The following is a 27134-nucleotide window of genomic DNA, read 5'->3' on the forward strand; positions in this document are numbered from 1 at the left end:
CGGTTTCCAAGCGTGTCACATGACTCCAGCCGCATGTAAACACCAGCAGGACGCGGCTGTTTACAAACCTGTCTCTGTGTCTCTGTGTCTCTCTGTCTCTGTCTCTGGTTAGTCCTCGTTCACAGATAAAGACCAGAGGACAGAGAGGATGGAGGTAGAAAACGCTCGTCCCTATTTCTTTGGAGATATCGGTGAGTATGAATTAAAGACAACAACACAGCTGTGAGCTAATTCAGCTGTTACCTGTTGTAGGTCTTACATGAATTAACAATTTATTAGTAAACTGAGCAATGTTTTGGGAGGCTCTTTCAAATGAAAAAGTTTAAATTAAAATTATAAAAAATATATTTAATAAATAAATAAAAAAAAGTTATTTCAGGAACTGGCCCATTTTTTTTATTTTTTTTAAATGCATTATTCAGTTAAATAATTATTCAACTTTTAAAAAAACTAATTATTATCATTATTATTATTTTGTCTCTCTTTGTATTATTATTATTATTATTATTATTATTATATATTTTTCTCTCTTTGCATTATTATTATTATCATTATTTTTAATCTTTGTATTATTATTATTATTATTTTAATGAAATGTGAGAGCCTCTTGTCACTAATACGGATGACAAAGCACTTATTGGTAAACTTTACAAACAAAGCAAAAATATCTGTGAGTAATGTTTTGGGAGGCTCTTTCAACTGAAAAAGTTTAAATTTAAATAATAAAAAAATATATTTAAAAAAAACAAAACTAAATAAAATAAAGTTATTTTAGGTACTGGCCCATTTTTAAAATTTTTTAAATACATTATTCTGTTAAATAATTATTCAACTTTTTATTGCATGAAATGTATTTATGGTGTTTTTTATACTATGGCACCAAAGACAATAGTTAATGTTAATTTACTGTTAAAATTAAAATAATTTCACCTGAAATTACTCTCTTTTTATATATTGACCCATTTGACCTGCTGATACTCTCATAATACCAAAACAAGTTTTTCTATGAGCTGGCTAATTCATCTGTTAACTGTTGTAGGTTGCTAATATTGGCAGGCTATAGTGTTACATGAAGCAGAGTTATATATATATATATGCTTAATTAGCATATATATATATAACTCTGCTAAGACATAGTAAACTTCACTCATCACTAATAAGGATGACTAAACAATTTATTAGTAAACTGAGCAATGTTTTGGGAGGCTCTTTCAAATGAAAAAGTTTAAATTTAAATAATAAAAAATATTTAAAAAAAAAATAATAATAAATTAAATACATTTTTAAAAAAAAGTTATTTTAGGAACTGGCCCATTTTTTTTTTTTTTTTTAATGCATTATTCAGTTAAATATTTGTTCAACTTTTTATTGTATGAAATGTGAGAGCCTCTTGTCACTAATAAGGATGACAAAGCAATTTATTGGTAAACTTTACAAACAAAGCAAAAATGTTTATGAGCAATGTTTTGGGAGCCTCTTTCAAATAAAAAAGTTTAAATTTAAATAATAATAAAAAAAATATATATATATATATATATATATAAAAGAAAAATGTTATTTTTGGTACTGGTAAATTTTTTTAAGTCTATTTAAATGCATTATTCAGTTAAATAATTATTCAACTTTTGATTGCATGAAATGTATTTATGGTGTTTTTTATACTATGGCACCAAAGACAATAGTTAAAACTAAAATTATTTCAGCTGAAATTACTCTCTTTTTATATATTGACCCATTTTACCTGCTGATACTCTCATAATTCCAAAACAATTATTATAATTTTTGTATCAAATAAACATTTAAGAGACTCATGCCAATTTATAAAAAAGATATCATTAGATCTCATGCATCGCTTATTTAATGGTGTTATAAATCATTTTACTCCATCCTACATTATTTACAGAGACAGTTCCAGCTCAGCTAAAAAGAGATAAAGAATGAAGATGTTTGTGACACTAATACTGAATGATAACCCCCACCCCCCCCCCGCAGGCTGCTGGGTGGAGAGAACAGAGGTGCACAAGGCGGCGTCCCTCGGCCAGACCTCGCAGCTGCAGCACCTCATCCAGAGCGGAGCTTCGGTCAACATGGTGGCGGTGGACTCCATCACGCCGCTGCACGAGGCCTGCCTCCGTGGAGCGGTCCAGTGTGTCCGGCTGCTGCTGGACGCCGGAGCCCAGGTGAGCAAGGAGACAGACCGGACCGGACCGAAGTAGGGCTGCCCCCCCCCCAATACCATTTTTTGGGGCACCTCTACACATAACAAACAGCAATATCCGTCTGAGAATAACTAACGATAATTCATGTTGAATATGAATAATAAATAATGTTGAGGGATTATTCCTGATTTCATGGGCTATTTGGGGATTTATACATTATTATGACATACTTATATATACGTATATATATATCTACATATATATACATATATATACATATATATATAAAAAAGCAAAAAACTGAGCATTCGAATTAGGGATGCACCGATACCACTTTTTTTCAGACCGAGTACAAGTACTTACTTTTGGGTACTCGCCGATACCGAGTACCGATACGAGTACCGATACGAGTACCGATACCGAGTACAGATACCGAGTACAGATACCGAGTACCGATACGAGTACCGATACCGAGTACAGATACCGAGTACAGATACCGAGTACCGATACGAGTACCGATACCGAGTACCGATACGAGTACCGATACCGAGTACAGATACCGAGTACAGATACCGAGTATAGATACCGAGTACCGATACTTAACAGCCAGCTGGAGGGTGTGAGCGACACATGGCAGGCTGGGGAGTCCCGCATACGAGGCGGTACGCCGCCACCGGCTCTAGGTCGGCTTGGAAAGACTCGGGGTGAAGGTGGCTCGCGGCCGCAGCTTTACAGCACTCCCTGCCTGGACCTCGCCGCACCGTGGACAAAGGGCTCGCCGCGCCCTCTCTCCCCGCCGGGGAGGGACGGGGCTCCCTGCTCCCGGTGCGACTGTCGACTGGGCAGGACTGTCCTTAGTGCGCCCCACGTAAAAGGCGCCATGGGTCTGCGTCGATGTCTGCAACCCATCCGACCCGTCTTGAAACACGGACCAAGGAGTCTAACGCACGCGCGAGTCAGAGGGTGCAAGCAAAACCCCGTGGCTCAATGAAAGTGAGGGCCGGTGCGCGTCGGCTGAGGTGGGATCCCGGCCCAGCGAGGTCAGGCGCACCACCGTAAAGTGGTATCGGAGCCGTTTTGCGAGTACGAGTACATGAGCACAGTATCTGACCCGATACCCGATACTGGTATCGGTATCGGTGCATCCCTACATAGCAGCGAGTTATCAGACAAATTGAGTGAATGAGGAGAGGATGAGAAGTTGAAGTCCTTAATCTGTGCTGTATATAATCCTATGTCCCATGATGCATCTCAGGTGGACGCGAGGAACGTCGACGGGAGCACCCCGCTGTGCGACGCCTGTTCCGGCGGTAGTTTGGAGTGTGTTAAGCTCTTGCTGGATCGCGGCGCCAAGACCAACCCTGCTCTGACCTCTCGCACGGCCTCGCCTCTCCACGAGGCCTGCATGGGAGGTGAGAGCCCCGTCTCACTGGGACATTAATCTTTTATAAATAAACGTAATATGACTCAATATCCTCGTGTTGGTTTCCAGGAAAGTCCGACTGCGTGAGGCTCCTGATTGCCATGGGTGCCGGTCTGGAGCCGTACGACCTTTATTACGGGACCCCGCTACACGTGGCTTGTGCTAACGAACACACGGACTGTGTCAAACAGCTGCTCAATGCAGGTGAGAGGTCGGGGGGGCAAAGCAGGACGGGCAAATGCACCAAACCAGATGTCTGGATGAGGAGATGGGTGTTGTGATTCCAGTGCTGGTGTTACTTGAGGACAGGTTATCTGGTCTGTAATGATACCCCCCCTCTGCTACCTCAGCTGAAGCTGTGGTACCAGACACCGAGCAGACACCAGGACGATTCAGTACAACTTGTGAATACTTTCCTTGATTTCCCACCTTCCAGAGGTCTGTACCACGAAGCAGGATTTGGCGTTAGTGAGGTAACTTCAGGGTTTAACCCTTCAGGGTTTTCAGTCCTACGAAGGTGGTTCACTTCTTACCGAGGTAGATCACCATGGTAACTGATGCTGAACTGATGCTGAACTGATGCTGAACCCCCCGAAGAAGTGATCCACTTTCGTAGGACAGAAAACCCTGAATCTCGTTAACCCCAAATCCTGCTTCGTAGTCCAGGCCTCTGGTGTGAATTCGGCGTTATCCTTCAAGAGCTGACATTAACATCCTTTTCTTTTCCCCTTTTAGGTGCTAAAGTGAACGCTGCCAGGTTCCACGACACGCCGCTGCACACCGCTGCTAAAAACACGCGAGTGGAGATGGTGGAGATACTGGTGGAGTTCGGGGCCAACATCTACGCCAGAGATCAGCACGACAGGAAACCCGTGGATTACACCACGCCGGGCTCTCCCTCTGCGACCTGCCTACGCTTTTGTGAGAGTAAGTCTTCATTCTAACGTCAGAGATCTAACAGTTTGTGTGTAGATGCCTTTTAATCAGTGCAGTGTCGACGTAGCGCCAGCAGATGGTGAGCAAGGATCATATTTCACTTCCAGGAAGTCTCAGACAGATGACAGCTGTTGTTGTTGTTGTTGTTTACCATGTATAGGTTAGCCAACGGAGAAACCGGATGCATATCAGAAGGTGATGATTTACACCCACTGAGCTTTATATAGAAAGTGGAGCACCGTGTGAAACTGTTTTTAGACTTTAAATACAACATCTAGTTACCATCTAGCTCCAATACTCACACAGACCAGACCAGTTACTTTCATCTGAGTCATTCCTGTTACGCTGCAGCATTTCTGTCCCCATATTTCTTTATATTTTCTTTAAAATGTGTTAAATATTTATAACAAATGGCTTAAATTATAGATTAAAGTCTTCTTTATAGCATAAACAAAGAATAAAAATACTTTTATTTTTACTTTACTGAGCTTGTTTTGGTACATGTGCTTGATTTTACCACGTCTCCAGTGCAAAGAAATCAACTTCTACAAGAACTATGAAATTATAAAATATGCAAAATATTCTTAAATTAATGTATAAGCCATGTTAAACTACTCTGATTATTTATTTATTTATTTATTTATATATGCATATATAAATCAGGGCTGTCAACGCAATAATAACATGTTAATGCAAATTTGTTTTAACGCCACTAATTTCTTTAACGCAACTTGTGATGTTCAGGTTGTAGCGGGCTCTGTTTTAAAGCTAGAGTGAAGATACTGGAATCATATGAAACTATAAAACCTGATGAATCCATCGGTACCAACCAGGTCAGACTAGCTGGTCATGAAGGAGGTTAAATAACGCTCCAAACTTACACAACATTTTGATGAAGAAAAACTGGCACGGACATTTTCAAAGGGGTCCCTTGACCTCTGACCTCCAGATCAGTGAATGTAAATGGGTTCTATGGGTACCCACGAGTCTCCCCTTTACAGACATGCCCACTTTATGATCATCACATGCAGTTTGGGGCAAGTCATAGTCAAGTCAGCACTCTGACACACTGACAATGACTGATATATTTGACCGCAGGACATTTACTAAAAATCGTAATACATATCGAATCGGCACACAAATATCTTGATATTATCGAATCTGGAGATCGGCGTCTCGTCCCAGCCCTACAGGTCTATAGACCAGTATAAACCAGTCTAAATGTCTGATGAAAAATCCATCTTCTGAGGCTGAGATGTTGCTGCGGGAACAGGAAATGACCCGTCTTCCTCCCTCTCTCTGTTCCTGCGTGCAGCCACCCCCATGAGTCTGCAGCAGCTCAGCAGGCTGGCTGTGAGGACCAAGCTGGGAACCAGAGCTCTGAAGGTCATAGGTCAACTGGACGTACCGAAACTCATCATGGGCTACCTCCGCTACCAGTGAGCGTCGCCTGGAGGAGAAGACTGAAGAGCTACCGCACAATACTGAGGAGAACACAGCAAAAGGTGCCGCTGCATTAGACATGATAATAGTAGACACAGTTTAGTGATGAGCGCTTCTTCTTTTCACCTTTCACCTCAAGACGGAGAGGAGTATCACAGCTCCTCTGGTGGAGTTGTTTTGGTGTCCAAATGAAATTCATTCATTGTGTTTAGACTCGTGCTAATGACTTGATTTGAACTAGTTTAAAGAATTACTATAACGCAAACTCCTTAGCCTAGACAGACAGAAAATACATCTGTAATAGCTCCACAACTAGCAGGCCTCTATATGCATGATCTTGGTCTCTATGGATAGGTAAGACCTCAGAGAATTCATCCCCAGTAACACTGTGACTGTTACTCTGCCTGAGTAAACTGGGATGAACTAAAGGAAACAATTTACATTTTGATCCTCTCCTAAAATGTTTTCTAGATCAGACAGTGGATAAAACCATTATAGCAATGATGATATCCACTGAGGTCATTCAGCAACTCCTCGACTACATCTGTGCCAAAGCAGATATAAATAACACAAAGCATATAGATTCTATAAAGGTTTAGTCAGGATAGGACCAGGAGGACTCTCCGTTTGGCACACTTGGATACCCGAAGTGTGCCAAAATGGTTTTCTACCTCCTGAAAGTGAATCTGGTTCTAAAATACTCCTGATATCCACTACAGGAGGCTACGTGACCACAATGGAGCCTTCGGCCGTGACGTTTACCCTGAGCGTCATCTCATTCTACCGTTGTGCATCATCTCATTCTACCGTTGTGCATCATCTCATTCTACCGTTGTGCATCATCTCATTCTACCGTTGTGCATCATCTCATTCTACCGTTGTACATCATCTCATTCTACCGTTGTGCATCATCTCATTCTACCGTTGTGCATCATCTCATTCTACCGTTGTGCATCATCTCATTCTACCGTTGTGCATCATCTCATTCTACCGTTGTGCATCATCTCATTCTACCGTTGTGCATCATCTCATTCTACCGTTGTGCATCATCTCATTCTACCGTTGTGCATCATCTCATTCTACCGTTGTGCATCATCTCATTCTACCGTTGTGCATCATCTCATTCTACCGTTGTGCACAGTAGAACATCAATAAACAACAACAACTAATCTGTATAATTCTGACTCCAGATGGAGATGTTTTAATATAATAATGAAATATGATCAAGTAGATAATAACAAATAAGATCAATAACAATGTAAATAAGATAACAAAAAAAGAATCCAAAGTCAAGTACATACATTCAATATAAAAACTAAAATATTATAAAGTCAAAATTATAATTTCCCGTTGATTTTGTAATTCATCTCATCTTCAACCTGTTATCCGGGGTCGGGTCGCAGGGGTCAACAGCTTCCAGCAGGAGACCCCAAACTTCCCTTTCCCGGGCCACATTAACCAGCTCTGACTGGGGATTTTTGATTTTGTAATTAAAATATAAATATAAATATAATAAATTTTAGTCGCGTTACGGCCTCGTCTTTTAGAAACTATTCATAAACTAGAATGGCACTCAGAGAGCGCCGACCTCCCCCCCCCCTCTCCGTGCAGCTTGCGCCATCATTCACATGTATTTTTGTTTATGTTGAGATCAGCTGTTCGTAGCGGAGCAGCGTAAAAACACTTCATTCAAACTGGACAGAAACAGAATAAAACTCACCTAAACCGTCGTCGTTACTCTTTCCAACAATCACCAAGTGTGCTTTGGTCCAACTCAAGAGTTTAATGTGAAAAAACGCTGAATATACCGGTGCCCCCCCCCTCCCTCCACCCACTGCTCTCTCTCTGTCCCTCTGCTGGCAGAAGGAAAGAGGCAGGGTGATGCATTGTTCATTGTGCCACACCCCACCCCTCCAAAAAATGTCATTCAAATCCATCGCAGACTTTTGGAGTAATCCTCCAAACATGACCTCCCTCCTAGGCCTTGGGCCTTAGCGGAGGTTATAAAAACCACCATAGCATTTAATGAAGTTTCTAAAGACAGAGTTTTAACACACAGCTCAGCAGAACCCGGTACCGTAAGAGACCCCGGGGTAGACCCAGAAGACGCTGGAGAGATTATATATCTGGTCTGGTCTGGGAAAGCCTCGGGGTCCCCTCTAGGACGAGCTGGAAAACGTTGCTGGTGAGAGGGACGTCTGGGACGTCCCTGCTCCCTCCCCCCGTATTGTTTTATAGCTTTCATGGAAACATAACTGATTGGATTTGGACACTTAACCTGCAGACAGGAAATGATAATCCTAAAATAGAAACCCAACAACATCAGAACTCATCTGCTCCGTTTGGTTCCCTTCATGGTAAACGATCCCAGTCACAGGTTGATAAACATGAGCGTGATTTCTTTTAGTTAGCTTTAGTTGTTTCCATTGGAAGCACCAGTGTGTAATCTTAAATATAAACCGCCGCTATAAAAGTCTTAAAATAGCATTTAATGTTAAATAAATAGAAGCTTAACGTGCACTACAAGAGAAGAGTGGGTTTCTAATATTAGAGACCACTTCAGATGGGTTTTTTTTGTGTCAGAACTCCGGGCGAGGAAGAGGACAGATGGTTTGTTTTTGGCAACGGAGGCAACATTGGTAGTCGTTTATCTAAAAGGTTGCTGGATTGAATCCTGGATTTGCCGGGACGGTGCGTGCACCAACTCACGCTGAGTAGCAGTTATATGAAGTCAACAACAGGCTGTTTCTTATAAAGAAATGTAGCTGTAGCTGTCGCAGTGACGCTCTCCAGATGCTGCTCCGCTTCATCTCCCATCGCTGTGATTCACGCCCGCTGCACCTCAGTGACAGGCCTTTGTTTCAAGGAGACAGTTGAAGATCCTGGCGACCTATTTATTTATAGCTCCGTGTCTAAATCTGCTCGTAGAGAGGACCCGGAGAGCTCAGCGAGGTCTGAAGTCTTTTTAGAAGAAGGTGCAGGAAGTTGTTTATGAATTCCATAAAGTGTTTTATTGGCTCTCTTCGAAGCTGACCTGTTTTTTAAGTCCATGGAGGTTGAATCAGGCCAAACTAGGGATGTTCATAATTAACCGTTTAACCGTTAGCCGACAACGGTCTTCAGCTCGCTTGAGCGGAGCGGAGGAGTTGTAGTTTCGTAGCATTTATTCAGCAACAAATGAACTGTACACTGCTACACCTACGTTCACAGCTAGAACGCCACCAACAACCTCACACTCACCACCAACACACACACACACGGTCGTTAAAGTTACGTCGCGCTGACAGAATATATGTGTGTGGCGGCGGCGAGCAAGAAGCACAAATCGGACAATCGCTATCGTTACACCGGGCAGACACACAGCGGACGCGAGGCACAAATCTTGTCGGTTAACGGTTAATAACCGGTTAACGAGGGTCGGTTATCGGTTAAGAACATTTTTCAAAATGAGCATCCCTAGGCCAAACATTATGATGTTGTTGCCGTGGAGATAGGACATCTTTGTCACAGGAACACACATTCCAACAGTGACCTTTTGTAGTATAGTTTAGTATGTTGGGATTCTCAGCCGTCACTCATGTTGAAGCTGCATTATGCTAAATAATAATACTGTGTCATCAACCTAAATCACAAAGTGGGCCCTCAGCAGAGAGAAGCTGACTGAGAAGCTCCAGTCTTGCTCTGTTTGAAAACCTCTTCACCCAAAAGGACCCGAAACATTCAGACAATACCTGTGACGTCTGACTAAAGTTACACGTCGGAGTTGTCATCTTGCTGTGTCGTTGTTCGAGGCTCTAGCAAGCTACAAATATTTGGTGAAGCATTTCAGAGATGGAGATATAATGTTGCTAATAGTTAAACTTAGCCTCGTGCTAACCGAACCCGTCTTGGCCGGCGAGCTCGCCGCTCACGCAGAAGTCTAATCTATGTTGTTTTTGAAAGGCTAAACGCCAACAAATGTGGTCGAAGCAGAATATTTGGTTAGATAAAAACATGTTGTGAATTTTGAAAACCACTGGAATCTAATTCTACAAATAATATAATACTAATAATATGAGTGTAGTCTGATATTTACTGTGTAGAAATACCGGGTTTAAACTAGGAATGCACCGATCCGACTTTTTCAGTTCCAATACCGAGTACTGATCCGATACCGGTGTTTAATTAATAAGCTGTTTGCCTCACTGTGTGGAAGTGACTGGGATCATTCTGTTATGTGTAAGACAACATCAAGCTGGACTTAAACATTGTTTTCCTAACTTTGCAAAACAAAATGTAACAAATAAATACATAGATATAAATTTACTGCATTGTTATTTATTATTAAAATAATGAATCGTACACCAGCAGCTTCAAACTTAAACAGGAACTACAGTTCAAGTGTAAACCTTTTTAATGCAGCAACAAATTGCTCAAAACTTAACCAGGAATTAAAATACCAGTATATAATGTATAACATACATAAACATAAAATTGAACTGAATAGATCGGCTCGTTTGTCACCGATACCCGATCCAGCTATTTGAGTCGGTATCGGACCAGATATCCGCTCCGGTGTCGGTGCATCTCTAGTTTAAACACAATAAATAGACATGCAAACTTAAAGTTAGAATTTGAATGTCAACGTTATGAATGAAGCTTTGAATTATCCGGTACAGCCCTAATACCAGCTGATGTTATTAATATTATTGTTTTTAAATAAACCCATAACATGACAGAGACGGTTTCTAAACTACCTCAAATATATTTTTGCATTTCTGTTCTACAATATCTTATTATTTATTAGTCGACATGTTGTACGTACTCATAATATCAACCCAGTCGGGATCTAATTATCATGGCATGGTATGCAGTCGACACAAGCCACACTTACGCACAGACACGGCAGATCTGCTGGTTCCATTTTGTGCAACTCTTAAGATCTTTTTTCCCCCCCTTCGGTGTATATAAGGTATAAAACAGCATCCACGTGCAGTGTGCTGAGGTCACCCTGCAGGATTCTGGGGTGTTTTAAGTTCAGCGTTTTCATATCTTTTGCTTCTATCTGCCAGCAGGCTCCGTTAACCTCACGCAGCCTAGAAGAGCAAGAGGTCACCTGTCAGCTCTCGTAGAGCTCTGCAGTCGCGTGTTTACCGTTTGTCTGACACATTTATACGAAGCATTCATAAGCAATATTTCACGCTCGTCCAAATCTCTCAGTTCACTCCCCTGAAACGTGCCCGGGCTGCACGATGCTGGCTTGAATGTGGAGCTCGTCTGCTGCGCTCCGTAAATATGCCAAAGCTCTCACAGTTTGTTTAATCCAAAAAAATATAAATTCCTAGAAACCAATCTTCCATCATTACAAGATATTTTGACTAGTTTTCATGCTGCAAAAATGCAGTCTGGCTCGTTACAGCCTGTAAATAATCTCAAAGCACAGATCTCTCCTTCTTTCCCCTTTAAGACTTTAAATATCTGACCTGGTACAGTTTCTACTTGCGGCTCCTCAAACAGCAGAGAGGGACCGGAACAAGCCGAGGAGAGTAGGACAGGCATGCAGGGAATGTCCAGTTATCTAAGATGAGGAGTAATGGTCCTTGCTCTAATGTTGAACTCCGGAGTGGTTGGGTTGTTTTGGAAGCGTTCCTCCTGGTTTCGTCAGGTTAAACACGGCTGAAGTGTTTATTGTCATATTAAAGTGAATAAACGTCACACTGATTTATCTGGAGTCATCCCACATAAATATTTATCTGAAGCTGTACAGAAGTGCTGCTCTGAATATAATGGAAATGTTGATTTATTGAATAAACTATACCGTTGACATGTTGTTGTCTTCTTCATGTTTTTGCATGAATCTGACTTTTCATACGCGTGCACGCTGGACTGTAACGTCCTCACGGTGACGCATGTCTGTCTGTCTGTCTGCTGAAGAACAGAACATAGATAGATGTTTCATCCTGACAACACAGCCTGGTTGGTACTGTGCTGCATAAATAATATACAATATTTCAACATTTCCTTCCTATAGACAGGATTCAGGACGTTAACATAGCATGCATTTTAGTGTCTCTGTTGTGCCCATGGATGTATTGTACATCCCATGGTGTCATTGCGAAAGCATAGTTCTGGTTCCCCCCCACAGGATTGCAGCCGCAAACTAGAAAACCTGATGAATCCATCGGTACCAAACATGTCATACTAGCTGGTCATGAAGGAGGTTAAATAACGCTCCAAACTTACGCTAAATATTGGTGAGGAAAAACTGTCATGGTCATTTTCAAAGGGGTCCCTTGACCTCTGACCTCCAGATCAGTGAATGTAAATGGGTTCTATGGGTACCCACGAGTCTCCCCTTTACAGACATGCCCACTTTATGATAATCACATGCAGTTTGGGGCAAGTCATAGTCAAGTCAGCACACTGACACACTGACAGCTGTTGTTGCCTGTTGGGCTGCAGTTTGCCATGTTATGATTTGAGCATATTGTTTTATGCTAAATGCAGTACCTGTGAGGGTTTCTGGATCAATATCTGTCATTGATTTGTGTTGTTAACTGATTTACAATAATAAATATATACATACATTTGCATAAAGCAGCATATTTGTCCACTAAGAGTATTAAATACTTGACAGATGTTCCTTTAAGGTACATTTTGAACAGATAAAAACTACTGTTTTAATCGATTGACAGCCCTAACATGAACACAAATTAGAGTTAAGAATTAGAAAAGTTTTGATTGTCACGAGACATTTTCTATATTAGTGTTTTTGTTCACGCTCTTCCCGCTGATTTGAAGGTCGACCTCAGATAGAAATAGGTGACTTCCTTGCACCAATCAGAATTTGTCAACATTCGGATCAACATGTGATGACGGTTTGCTGATGTCACATCTGATCGAACCACACCGTATGAAGCAGATTAGCTGAGTTTGTGAGCGTTAAACTCTTTTTCAAAACTTTAAGTTGGATTTTGCTCGTTAAATCATGAATATTTAAAGCAACTTAAAGTTTTCAGAGGCTTTAAAGTGTCATTAGGGTTCGAGAAGTTCCAGTAAACTAGTTGGAGCCATAGCAAGTATATAAAAGATGTGACTGTGTGAGACATTGTATGGCAGCGAAACCTGGCCTGCATACACCCAACAAGGAGCCAGACTGAATACTTTTCACTTGAGGAGTCTCTCCGCAAGATCACGGGCATCTCGTGGTAAGACAGAGTCACCAATGCGGAAGTGCTGGCGAGAGCTAAACTAAGCTCACCTCCATCCATAGCTTCCTGTCTGAACGCCGTGTCAGAAGGCTCCGGCCACGTTCGCCGTATGGTAATAGGCAGACTCCCCCGAGGACTTTCTTTACGGACAACTCGTCGTACTCGGCACCAGACACATCGGCCGCCCTCACCTACACCTACCCAAATGGAGAAGACTGGACAGCTGAAGAGGGACGACAGAACCGACTGGAGGAGATGAGGCAAAGGAGGAAAGCCACAGACTACATATGCAGCAAGGACTGCCGCTCAAGAAAGTGCAACCCTCGCCAACCGACGTGAAGCATTGTCTGTAAGACAGACGGAGACTGAGATGAGATGATGGTGAGACATTAAGCAGCTTCAGTACCCCCTAATCGATGAGGAGGAAAGTACAGTATGTCCAACAATAAGCTCAGTTACACTGGTTCACCACTAGGCTGCGCCACAGATAAAGAAATGTGCTATCAACCAAACGCTGGTAGTATCAGTGAGCAGACGCCACACAGTGTTTCCCCAGTCAGCATGTGTTCAGGCCCAGAGGGCGAAGAGAACTGTGGTCACTCTCCGGTTAATTAACACAGCTCTCTCAGTCTCATCGTGAGAGATGGATCTTCCTCATCACACTGTAAACTTGACAGTAAAAAGAGGAGAGGGGGAAAAAGATGTGGAGTTGTGGATGTGAGGCGTTAAAGCAGACAGACAGGAACTGGGAGGCTTTTTGTTTGAGAGTCAGATAAACAGAGAGCTGGATGCTGTGATGGTCCGATGCTACTCTCCCCCCCGCCCCCCATCACACGCCTCAGCCTGGAAATCACCACCCTGAAACGAGCTGCAGATGTGAGACACCAGATTCTGCAACTGGTTTACACAGAGGTACATAAAGCCCCGTTTAAATTCATACTCATTTTCTGCAGATTCTCTAATATGTGTTAACGTCTACGGCTGTCAATCGATTCAAATAGTTCATTAATCACACTTTTTTTTATCTGTTCAGGAGATTTGTCCAGTATTTAATACTCTTATCAACATGGGAGTGGGTAATAGTCTTGCTTGGCAATAAGCACGATATGTCCTTTTTAAAGGGACTGTATGGAACTTCTTATAACAATCGTTTTTTATTGCAAATGAGGGAACACAAACCTAAAAAATGAGACCTTCCGCAGCTTTCTGTGTTTCCTCTCTGAGCCTGTTCGCTGCTTTTTATGTGAAGGACTCGGGTCGGTGTCCCAGCTGATGTGCCTACTCTCTCTCTAGCGCAGCTACAGAGATAGCTTACGGTTGGGTAGAAATGGAGTCTGCTAACGCAGACAAACGACTCAGACTCCACCATCTACTAGTTATATCTAGTGAAACAGAAATGTTTGATCAACATCGGCCGGTCCTTCGATTCATGGAGGGAGCTTCGTTCGGTTCAAGGTATCAGAACCGGACAGATCAGCTGACTTTACTGCAAAGCGTGTGAAATATAACGTGATATTGTGGGTTTTAGCGGTCAATCAGTCTCGTGTGTGTCGCCTTTCTGTTTTGACCGATGCTTGTTCGCGTCTACGCAGCGCGAGCAACAGGACGATGACTGTCTTTGACTTTGTGTCACTGTTAACAAGTGATTTCTGATTCTTACATAGAGTCCCTTTAATGCAGCTTTCATTTCTCTTTTGTTTTTACCTCTCCGTTTCTCCTGATCTTTAACATTTGTTTTTCGAGGGTGGTGGCGTTTGATTTTTGCACATCCTGTCTGACCCCGACGGCCTCTGCCGTGACCTGTGGGGATTAGATATTCCTGTGTAAGTGGAGGTACGCTTTGAAGATCTCCATGAACGGAAGTATCTGACAGCAGCAGCTGTTGGAGTTCTGTCAAAAGAAACGTCCCGGCAGAACTGAAACCACGCAGAAGGAACTGAGACGGAGAGATAGCTCGCTCAGTGAAGCTGAGAAGAGATTACTTGCAGCCTCGGGAACTTTGAGTGAAGATTTCACAAAAGCCGAAAGGGTACATCAGAATTTGAGTTTATTTCTGCCAGCGGTTTATTTTTCTTGGATACTTGCAGAGTTCCCATGTCAAGCCCATTTTTAGCATCAGAATGCTCTGTGCTGTGGCTTACTCTCTCAGGTCAAGGATTGACTCAGTCAAAGTATTTATGAAGAGCTTATGAAGTCTGTAAAGACGATGAGACCCTGTCTGACGTCTTGCAGCATTATCAGGAACACACGACAAAGTCTGGGGGCAGACACTGAGAAAAAAAACATAAAACACTAAACCCTGTACCACAGTAATTCCACGGAAGAACACAGCAAAGCGGTGGCGAAAACAGATTCTGATGAATCCCACAATAGACCCATTTTTGTCATTTTTTAGGGGGGTCTCTAGGGGGAGATAGCAGGTCAACAGTAGATGCCACATAGAAGTGGTGTACATCATCTGAAAGCTGAGAACCTGAAGATTAATTTGAGATACAGCTCAGCACTGTGTGTCAAGTTGTTCTACTCATAAATCAGATGATGGTCATCCCCATGCTCTATTATGTCTCATAAGTTGTTGCAGCAGATTTGGTGCTAAATTTAACCATTTTTTACCCCTCGAGAACTGATAAAAATGATCAATACTTCCTCCAAAATACCACATTAAGACTCCAAGACCTTGAGGAACACCATAGAAAAAGCCATGCTGTGATTTGGGATCGAAAACTTTTGACATTTTGGAGATTTCTGCAAGAATTGCTTTTTTTTTCGATGGCGAGCACTTCTGGTGTGTAAACTGCTCAGAAACCCCCTTATTGAAGCCATCCATCCTCTGAATGCTCTAGGTCTCTAGTCTGATCCATCCATCCTCTGAATGCTCTAGGTCTCTAGTCTGATCCATCCATCCTCTGAATGCTCTAGGTCTCTAGTCTGATCCATCCATCCTCTGAATGCTCTAGGTCTCTAGTTTGATCCATCCATCCTCTGAATGCTCTAGGTCTCTAGTTTGATCCATCCATCCTCTGAATGCTCTAGGTCTCTAGTTTGATCCATCCATCCTCTGAATGCTCTAGGTCTCTAGTCTGATCCATCCATCCTCTGAATGCTCTAGGTCTCTAGTCTGATCCATCCATCCTCTGAATGCTCTAGGTCTCTAGTTTGATCCATCCATCCTCTGAATGCTCTAGGTCTCTAGTTTGATCCATCCATCCTCTGAATGCTCTAGGTCTCTAGTTTGATCCATCCATCCTCTGAATGCTCTAGGTCTCTAGTTTGATCCATCCATCCTCTGAATGCTCTAGGTCTCTAGTTTGATCCATCCATCCTCTGAATGCTCTAGGTCTCTAGTTTGAAAGTGGGCATGTCTGTAAAGGGGAGACTCGTGGGTACCCATAGAACCCATTTACATCCACATATCTTGAGGTCAGAGGTCAAGGGACCCCTTTGAAAATGGCCATGCCAGTTTTTTCTTTGCCTAAATTTGGAGCGCTTTTTGGCGTCCTTCTTGGCGAGCTAGCATGACGAGGCTGGTACCGATGGATTCATCAGTTTTGTTCTAGTTTATATGATATCAGTATCTTCACTCTAGCTCTAAAACTGAACCCCATACAGCCTCTGAAAGACAGTGAAGTCGGTTCGGGATCACACTCTTGTTCTCATCAGACTGTAAGTGGCTTCTTGCTGCAGTTAATCGTTCCCAGCCGGTTTGATTCTGGCCTCCACCCTCCACATGTCTGCTCCCACACTGACGGTAAAAACAGACTGCTTTGGTCTGTATGTCTGGTCGACAACGCCCGGGGTTACACACTCTCACACACACACACATGCGCGGGAACACTTCAAAAGCAGCCAGATGACCGAGCCATCTGGGTTGTATTTTCTGAAGGGAGTCCCCCCCGTCCTGGAGTTGCCTAAACTCAAATATAGCCGGCTGCAGTGTGAATGAAGTCAGCAGAGTTTCCTTCCCGGACGCTTTCCCTCTTTGTGCTGAGACACACGCCGCTGGACGGCTCGCTCTGTTTTCCACTTAAGTCCAGGACGGCCTGGTCTTCCACAAGGACATGGCCGTCTTTCAGCTGCTCTGTGGAATACTACTTGTTCTTTTTGTCGTATTAGTATTTTATTGGGAAAGTGAATGACTAAACCTTTCCTGGTTTAACCAGTGTTGTGGCATTGAGTGAAGCACGTCAGAGTAGTTTTAAATATCATTTCTCAGTGTAGTTGGAGATTTAAAAAAAAAAAAAAGAAGGTTGTTTTCATCCTGTAGAAGCCACTAAACATAAAAGACAGATGACTCGTCTACCGACAGTTACTCAAGAGGTAGAAGCCAACAGAGAGGCAGTTTCATGTCTGGGATGAGGACACGGAGAGGGTGCTTTGAGGACAAGTGGTGCCTTCAAATGAAACTCGTGTATTTGGCACACAATCATAAATGTGCACGCAACTCATGACCTTCCAGCAGCACTTGAAGGCAGCGTTGTAGCTCCTGTCCGTCTGCGCTGGGTGATGCAAAGTCATTTCATCACCTGTAAAAAAACAACTGTAAAGTACAGAATGTGCTGCAGGTAGTGCAGCGACTGCCCTTCTCTTGCCAACAGCTATTAATTAGGCCTTTTATCACGCCGCCGTGACGCGCCGCGACGCGCCGTGACGCGCCGCGACTGTAACACAGACCTAGAATGTTGTCACGCTGCTCGCCTTGAGAGAGTGAGAAGTATGTCAGTAGTGGAAAAGCCAGAGAAGAAGAGGAGGAGGAGGAGGAAGAGGAGGATGAGGAGGAAGAGGGGGTGTGGTCGGGTTGTAAACTCAGTCGAGCCTCGACACGTTCATTAACTTACATAAGGGCCCTGTTTATTGCTCGTGTGCTAGTGTTTGATTGGTTAGTTGCATGTCGAGACAATTAAAACATAATAGTTTAATTATTGTTTTTAGATCATTACCAGTTGAACTTTATGTACCAGTACTAAATAAACATGTTCATGACGTCTTTCTTTTATAATAACAGAGAGTTGATCAACTAAATGAGGCTTAAGTTACCCAACTTGTTGGCAAGTCTCCTACCACATGACAAATACACAGTAAAAATAAAAGCATATCTTCGTGTTGCCGTTCCATTGAAAAGTTTCCTTCTGCAGTGAATGGGGAACTTTATAGAAGGTAAACTCAAGGTGCTGTTACTGGCTGTTTATTGGATGTTAACTCCTGTTAAGTTCAGGGTCCATATCGTGGAGCTTTTGGATGTCAGCCTCCAGGACGCCTCAAAAATGTTCCTATTTTTCTGTCTTCTTTGAACTATTTCAATAGTTTCCATAATATGTTCCATGATGTCGACCAATAGGTAGACAGAGCTGCTGAATGATGTTGTGTTTAGATTCAGTGAACCTGTAACCGTTTGACTCTCGACCCTCGAGGTCAGGAGCTCCAACTAGCTACCTCCGCCAAGGCCGAAGGCCTAGGAAGGAGGTTATGTTTTCACCGGCGTTGGTTTGTTGGTTTGTTGGTTTGTTGGTTTGTTGGTTTGTTGGTTTGTTGGTTTGTTGTTTTTTTGGTTTGTTGGTTGGTTTGTTGGTTTGTTGGTATGTTGGTTGGTTTGTTGGTTGGCTTGTTGGTTTGTTGGTTGGTTTGTTTGTTGGTTGGTTTGTTGGTTGGTTTGTTGGTTTGTTGGTTTGTTGGTTGATTTGTTGGTTTGTTGGTTGGTTTGTTTGTTGGTTTGTTGGTTGATTTGTTGGTTGGTTTGTTGGTTTGTTGGTTTGTTGGTTTGTTGGTTGGTTTGTTGGTTTGTTGGTTCGTTGGTTTGTTTGTTGGTTTGTTGGTTGGTTTGTTGGTTTGTTGGTTTGTTGGTTTGTTGGTTTGTTGGTTGGTTGGTTTGTTGGTTTGTTGGTTGGTTTGTTGCTTTGTTTATTGGTTTGTTGGTTGGTTTGTTGGTTTGTTTGTTGGTTGGTTCGTTTATTTGGGCATGGCCCACGTAAAAGGCTCCAGGGGTCTGCGGCGATGTCGGCAACCCACCCGACCCGTCTTGAAACACGGACCAAGGAGTACACTCGCGAGTCAGAGGGTGCAAGCAAAACCCCGTGGCGCAGTGAAAGTGAAGGCCGGCCCAGGTGGGATCCCGGCCCAGCGGGGTCGGGCGCACCACCGCCCCGTCTTGCCCGCACCAACTGGGAGGCGGAGCGCGTGCGATGGGACCCAAAAGATGGTGAAGAGAGGTTAACGTAACGCTGCTGTAAAGTGGTATTGGAGCCGTTTTGCGACTACGAGTACATGAGCACAGTATCGGACTGTTTTGCAGGATTATGGAAAAACTTCTGCTGTGATTTTCATGAAACTTGGTGGAAGGGTGGAGCTTGGGTTGGAGCGACTTGGCCTTGACGGAGGTCTGCGTGCTCCCCTTCTAGTTCTGTAGTTGTGTTTACTGTTTGGTAATGTTCTCTGAAACCCGGAGTATCCAGCTCAGTGTTCAGGGGAGTCGAGGTCAGGAATGTGAATGAACATGCAACATGCGTTGCTGTACTGCAACAGCAATAAAAAACCCACAGTTGATTCTGCAGCATTAAATCACTCCAGCTCTTTAAACTGTAATAATAGTTTATAGGACGATGAGATTAGCCTGAACATATCAGCCTGGCGCCTGCGAGGTGCTGAGGAGAACAGTCCTGCCCCGCTTTCATTTCATCCCTCACTTGCCTCAGCCTCTTTTATTTTGGGCTGGCAGGTGAGACTGCGTCATTTTACTGTCTTGTGTGTTTATCTGCTGGCGATAAGCTGGAACACGGTGAAACTGGGTGATCAACATTCCTGGAATCACTGAGGCACCAAACTCTCACGGCTTGTCTTCGTCTCAGTGATAAGAGTGCAGCTGACAGCAGATCACACAGACTGAGTACAGTTGAAGTGTATTTTTCTGATAATATTCAAGGTTAGTCCAAAACACTGTGACATTTTCTTTCAGCTTCCATAGAGCTGCATAGTCTGAGGAGTTCATTTATTCTGGGTATCCAGGCTTCTAGAAGTCCTGTTCACTTTCTGCACAGACAATATTAGTTAACTGGCAGTCTGTGACACCACCCAGTAGTTTGTGGACTGACGCTTTAAAGCCTCGAGTTCGGCATTTTGAACGTCGCTTATCATGAAGGCCAGGGGGTGACGGTTTACCCTGAAGTGACCTTCATGCTCCTTTTATAAACTTTCTATGATCTAAAAGCATGTAGAGAAGTTGTGTGTACGTAATTGTGGCTCTTGAGTTGTAACCTGATGCTCCGTTCGGGCTAACGGCTCCATAAATATCTCTTTTTACAGTGCAGACCTTGTGCTAGCACCCTCACAACGTTGACCTTTGACCCTGAGCTACTAGAACTCAGAGGAAAGTTAAAGTCAGATGTGTCGTCTCACAGTTGACGCAGCGTTTTTCCATCCACATCTGCACTGTCCTACTGTTTCTCATCCGTCCATTAACAGTAGCAGGGCTGCACGGGACAAAGCACCGTGTTGGAAATACAGTTTTCCACAGGAAACACTCACTCACTGCTCTCCAGACTCACTGGGAAAACTGGAAAATCAGTGAAGGATGAGAAGGGAAGGGGATAAGTGTGATTCCTGGAAGTTGTCCACACCGCCACCTCCAGCACCCGACGCTAACCTACTTCTGGTGCGACTCCCCCGAGCTGTGTGTGTGAGGTGTGTGGGGGGTAAAGGTGAAAGGGCAGCAGGTTAGCAGTGTGAGGTGGAGGGAGTGAGAGGGTCAGCCAGCTGGCTCAGATATCAGGAGAGCTGGTGGGGGGGTGGTATCTGCTCTTTGTCTGACATTCCTGCACACACACACACACACACACACACACACACACACACACACACACACACATACAGTATGTGGCTGTTTGCATGCATTAGCACAAACATGCAAACATTCAGTTGCAGCTTTCAAACATGACTTTTTTTACTGAGACTTCTCCGTCCTGCACTTTAGAACCTGACTGACGTATTTCATGGAGGCATAAAGGAAAAGCATCTAACACATAAACACTGTTAAGAAAGCAGCTATCGGGAAGGCATCTCACATTCTGGACACGTTGTCAGACACACCAAGCCGGCGTTAAAGAACTGTAGCGGCGACGAAGGCCGACTGTTGCGCCGCCTCGTGTCGCCTTTGTTTCGGCCTACGATTTGCACTCGAACACGCCGAAAAGACCAGTTAACACGTACATTCTGAGAGGAAATAACTCTCCACGCCAGCAGGCGGCGGTAGTCTGTATTCATCACGAGGACCGAGGACGGCGGATACACAAGCCGCTGTTATGATACGTACATGAAACAAAGCGGCGTCTACCGACCGTTTTCACACCGCTCTCCCTCACCACTTAGCTGTCCGTGTGTTGGAATGATCAGATGAGATGAAGATGAAGAACCTTCTGTGTGTGTCCTCTTGACTTTACTCGTTGGCTTGCTTTTCTCTTCTCGTGCACTGATTCGTTTAAGCTGAACAGCCAATCAGAGTGATTTCTCTCACCGACGAGCTCCGCCGCTGATTCAACACGCTGAATCCGCTGAAAAAACACACCGCAAAAACCAGACCGACAGACGCTCACCGACGGCCCCAAACTGTCCGACGCCCAACAAGTCGACTCGGTGTGTCGGGACCTTTAAAGCAGGCTGTTCTCATCCACTATTCCTACTTATTCAAGTACAAGAGAGAGTTAATTCACTCTGTTGTTGTTAGCTAAGGGTGCACTGTGAACTAATCACAAAACAAGTTCCAGACATGCACCGACAGTCCCAGATGAATAGTGTACATGGCTGCTTCTCTCCACAGAGCAGATATTGACACGTCCTTCGATGTGTCATTCAAGTCCAGCCTGATAAATCTCCTCTGTGCCTTTTAAACCGCAGACCTGTCGACCAGTCACATGGTGTATTGGCATGTCTGTAGGCTAAACGAGCAGCGGACCCTCTGAGGATATTGGGTAATGTCTGGATTCCTTGCGTTGTGGCCGTGCAGCACGGTGCTGGCCGTCTGCTAAAGCAATTGTCGCGGCGGTGAAAGATATTGGGGATCGCTGCAGCCAAAATATGGAATAACGATGTGAGCGGGTTTCAGTTTTTCCATCAGAGGCAACGTGCTGAATGTCTGAGCGCTCTGAGGGCAGACACATGTAATCAGAGCTGAGAGTGTGTGTGTGTGTGTGTATGGCAAATGAAGAGAGGGTGTGAACAACTCTGGTGTTATTGTATGAAAGCAGGAGAAGTCAAGCTGACCAATGTGAGTGTTAGTGTAAGATCACGGCTTATTCCTAACTCAGTGCAGCAAAGTGTGTGGGACTCTACTGGTGGGAGACTTAAAGGGATAGTTTTAGGGATGCACCGATACCAGACGAGTACAAGTACTTACATTTGGGTACCCGCTGATACCGAGTACCGATACGAGTACTTCTCTGTGCCTAAAGACCCTCGTTAACAGCCAGCTGGAGGGTGTGAGCGACACACGGCAGGCTGGGGAGTCCCGCATACGAGGCGGTGCGCCGCCACCGGCTCTAGGTCGGCTTGGAAAGGCTCAGGGCGAAGGTGGCTCGGGGCCGCAGCTTCCAACGCTGGATCCAGTTCTCTTCATACATCCATGGTTGGGAGGGAGAATGTGTGACCCTGAATGTCTCGACCCAAAGTGATGTATCGACCGACCAGCACTGTGTAGCCTAAAATACATTACTGTGTGCCTTCATTGAGAAAGCAGATCCAGATATCCAAATCTACAGACATTGTCTGGAGGACATTTCAGCACAAACACACTTGTAGTGTAAATGTATAAATGCTCACATAATGTGAATGGAAGATGCAGCAGAGAGAGTGGAAAGAGAGAGAGAGAGAGAGGGAGCACAGAGGACGCTGTGCCAGCTGGCAGCATCAAACATCGCTGCGAGTTTATTAGCGAGTATCGGCTTTCGGAGGGAAAATCCTCCTCTGAATATTTTACAAGACAATTAAAATTCTTCGGGGTCCTTCGAGCACGTCAGTCTCAGAGACGTTCACTCGCACGCTAAGAAACTGTTGACAGAGAGTCCTGAATGGAGGTGTGTGGCAGGCAGGTGTGTTGTCCTCAGGCTTTCAGGGCATGCAACCAGAGGTCAAAGGTCAAATTCTTAAAGAGCCGGCCTGTGGGGTGGGGAGGGGGGGTGTTTGACAGCTTGTCAGAAAGATGCAAACTCAACACAGCTGACATATCTGTTGTTGAGTCTTCTAATTCTTAGAGATAACCGGCGATGAAGACATCAGAGGTCAGCAACCTGCAGCTCTTCAGCTCCTCTCCAGCGGCTCCATGTGGATTTATAAAAATATAAATGAATAACTGTTCTTTGTTTACATTTTAATTTTTATTTATCATTGTTGTAGGTCTATGGTACGACGGTACGACGGAGTATTAGGGCCACATTGAGGAAAAAAATACATCTGAGATTTAGAGAATAAAGTCATAATATTATAAAGTAGTACATTTACTTATTTTCTTTCTTTCTGGTAATATTCTGACTTTATTCTGTAAATCTCAGATGTGTTTTCCCTCAATGTGGCCCTAATACTCCGTAGTACATTGTCTCTTTGGCCCTCACTGCATTAGACTTATATACTGTATACTTAGACTATAAACTGTGTTACCTTCATCACAATGATCACATGTTTAGCGGCTCCAGACAGATTTGTTTTTGCTAGTAAAGGTCGCCGACCTCTGGTAGACATGATGATGTCGGACAGCGCTGAGGGAAACCAACAGATTGATGATATGTAACATTTTAAGAGTCGTGATTTTCCTTTTAATAAAGTGACATACGTGAAAGTGACACGTTTAAATCTGTTCCCGTCCGACACAGAACCATATTTCTTTCCACTTGCGGCCGGCGTGACGTAACGAACCCACCGCAGATCAGATGTGTGGTGCGCTCAGCGAGAGGTCTGTGCTCGTAACGATCACTGAAGGAGATGAGATCGGATTACACCGTCGCTGTGACATACTTTGTTTTTATTCTGCTAACCGACATCCATCTTTTGTTACTTTGGTTATATAATCCCTCCGCAGACACTCTGACAGAGAAAACGTTTGGTATAGCTCAGCTAAGACTGCTGCGTGTCTACTAACGTCGTGACGGTGTGTGTGTGTGTGTATGTGTGCATTAATCTTTAAAGATTACCGGCTGTGTTTACATGGACTGCTCTCTTTTGACATTAAGTTAAGACTCAGAATGAGAAATTCCCATGTAAACAGAATTTCCAGATAACCCGAACAGATTAAGTGTAATCAAATTAAGACGGAGGATTTACAGAGAAACATCCAACGATTTAATAATCAACGATTTAACATCTGAATTAGGGGACATGTAGCGTCTGTTGCATGTTGTCAGACCAATACAACTCTAAGCAGTAGTTGCCAATCCCACATTTGATACCAAGCAAACAATATTATTCATAACTAGGCATAACCAGCCCTGTCGAGCTTTGGGCTTCTCCACATGCCGTAGCGGCGTGCATGAGGTTCCAGAAACAGTTATACTTAGTGAACAGAGTGATGTTGCCTAATCCTAACCCTTCCCCCTAACCCAGAGGTCAGCGACCTGCGTCTCTTCAGCTCCTCTCCAGCGGCTCCCTGTGGATTTATTAATAACGGAAATGAATAACTGTTTACATTTTCATTTTTATTTATCATTGTTGTAGGTCTATGGAACGACGGTACGACGGAGTATTAGGGCCACATTCAGGAAAATAAATAAATCTGAGATTATGAGAATAAAGTCATAATATTATGAAGTAGTAATTTTAGTAGTCTAAAGAGTCTGTGGCGACATTCCCGAGTCAAAATTACAAACGGTGCTCAGCTCGAGGGGAAGTGAGATCCACAAACACACCTGCAGTCGCTGCATATCGCCGTAAGAGAGAGAATGAAACAGAAGTCTTCTTTAAGTCGCTAAGGTGAATAAATCTAAACAACATAGTGAAGGCCTAGCTTGAATATACTTCTGCTTAGTCATCACACATCGTATGTTAACCATTAAGGGTGTTAATATGTACACATCAGGTTCTTTTATCGGGTTACAGCCTGAGTAACACACACAGGTAGGTTCTGCAACAGAAACCAAATGTCTTGTTAACTCTTAACCAGGACTTTAATGAGGATTTCGGATTGGACCAGCAGGCTGACGCTGTGTGGTAGCAGTATGCCTGGAGGCCGGCGCTGACTGTGTAATGAGCTGCTACTTCATAAATCAACCAGTAATTACATGCAGGTTCTAAGTGCAAAATTGATTAAAGACCCAGCACGCATGATTTCTCTGTACGGTACTGTGAGTTAAATCTAAGCTTTGCAGCACTAAACGTACTTTAACCTTCAATATCAAATTTCCTTTCGATGATTATTTGAGGAACAAAGAGAACACGCTGAACTCACAAATTGTCCCAAAAAGTTTGCCAATATTTGGCCAAATGTGACGTTAAAAGCAGAACCGCAGTTTCCATTTGTAAAAGAACTTTGTGAAGTTCTGGCAGGAAGCTGAAAGCAACGCTGGTTTTCAAATCTCTCCTTCTGGCTCAAACTCTTCACCCACTGCAGCGTTGTTGAGACGCTCCGCAGCTTCTTCCCTTCGGTCAGAAACACAGAACGATGCCGATCACAACTCTAAACCAGAAGAAAAGGTTCAGTAAACTGTTGTTATTCCAGAGTTTAGCATGGTGACGAATCACCTCCCTTCATCCTCCAGCTGACCTGAGAATACTGAATACTGAGCAAATAAGAAGTTTTGTTAAAGCTAAGTTTTTTAGCCCAAAACATCCTCATCCTGTACCTAAACTTCAAAATAATGAACTTATTGCTGTGTCACAATCATCAGCTTCAGAAACTAACGTGGGTGGGAGTAATGGACACAACATGCTTGTTTTATTGGTGCAAATGGACCCCCCGTCTGCAGATATGTACTTTTTAATGACATTAAATTCGGTGCAATCCCAGTTGAGTTGGACCAAAGCACACCTGGTGATTGTTGGAAAGAGCAACGACGACGGTTTAGGTGAGTTTTATTGTCTGTCTTATTTGTAGTTGGCTACCTGATGACTATAAGTCCAATATTCTCTCTTCTTTTAGCTCTGTTTTGGTCTCTACCAAGGTCATGAATGTCTCATGTTTGTTGACATTGACTTTCTCCTTCCCGTCACTTTCAGATTCCTGATGGGATATTTCTCCTTTTTTCCTTCCTGGCCTCACACCTCCGTCCGTCTGCTCTGGTATTTCCACAGTTCAGTCTCCATACGTTAAAGATGGAAAACAGCTGCTGGATTTCCCAGCATGCATCCCTCCCGTTGCTTTTGGAAGACTCCCCGGTCCGACGGGCCTCACCTGCAGCTGTACACGCTTCGCCGTCTGGACGGAAACGATGACAAAACGCAGACAGATCCGTCGCTGGCCGGAGCCTTTGATCCGGGGGTTAGCACCTAATGCCTGACACATGCACGAGGTGGGTTCACTGCACGCACACACACACACACACACACACACACACACACACACACACACAGGAGCACGCCGTCCAAAACTCATTAGTTACCGGGAGCATTTTTCTGAGAATCGTATCCAATGATTCATCGAGTCTGATCCCCCCCCGTCCCTCTCAGATGATTTACCAACATCACCGTTTGACCTGATCGGCTGCTCGGTTCAAGGTCGTTTATCTTACTTATGTCATCTGATGACATCATCGTGATACGTAATCTGACTGTGGCTCCTCTTGAAGTTCATCGTTATAATATAATACCTCTATTTTGTCTTCGTAGAATTGTTGCATCATGTGATGAAGTGGGCTCGGATACGATTAATGGGGGCTGGATCCACACACACACACACACACACACACACACACATGCACACACACACACACACACACACACACACACACACACACACACAGACACACACTCCTCAGGAGGAAGAGAGTACATGAACATTAAGATAAAACACACAAACAC

General features: G+C 43.7%; 1 protein-coding gene across 3 annotated transcripts; it reads left to right on the forward strand.

The window, feature by feature from the left end:
• Positions 1–26626, forward strand: LOC141761841 (ankyrin repeat and SOCS box protein 13-like). 3 transcript variants are annotated; one of them, XR_012592649.1, is made up of 7 exons: positions 1–191; positions 1993–2180; positions 3415–3571; positions 3652–3786; positions 4318–4509; positions 5834–6023; positions 26409–26626. XR_012592649.1 is itself a non-coding variant. In XM_074625477.1 (6 exons), exons 1-6 carry the CDS (start codon positions 149–151, stop codon positions 5959–5961), a joined length of 843 nt encoding a protein of 280 aa, XP_074481578.1. In that variant the 5' UTR covers positions 1–148; the 3' UTR covers positions 5962–11766. The 3 variants fall into 3 exon arrangements, 1 of the variants encoding a protein (XP_074481578.1); XR_012592650.1 differs by lacking the exon at positions 26409–26626 and adding an exon at positions 6681–11766; XM_074625477.1 differs by lacking the exon at positions 26409–26626 and having other exon boundaries at positions 5834–11766.
• The last annotated feature ends 508 nt before the right edge of the window (positions 26627–27134 follow it).

Source organism: Sebastes fasciatus, chromosome 23 (genome assembly GCF_043250625.1).
Source record: "Sebastes fasciatus isolate fSebFas1 chromosome 23, fSebFas1.pri, whole genome shotgun sequence".
Classification (NCBI taxonomy): Eukaryota; Metazoa; Chordata; class Actinopteri; order Perciformes; family Sebastidae; genus Sebastes; species Sebastes fasciatus.

Coding starts and splice junctions, on each gene's coding strand:
- LOC141761841 (XM_074625477.1), top strand. CDS start 149: ATGGAGGTAGAAAACGCTCGTCCCTATTTCTTTGGAGATATCG. Junction 2,181..3,414: donor TGCTGGACGCCGGAGCCCAG/GTGAGCAAGGAG, acceptor GATGCATCTCAG/GTGGACGCGAGGAACGTCGA. Junction 3,572..3,651: donor CCACGAGGCCTGCATGGGAG/GTGAGAGCCCCG, acceptor GTTGGTTTCCAG/GAAAGTCCGACTGCGTGAGG.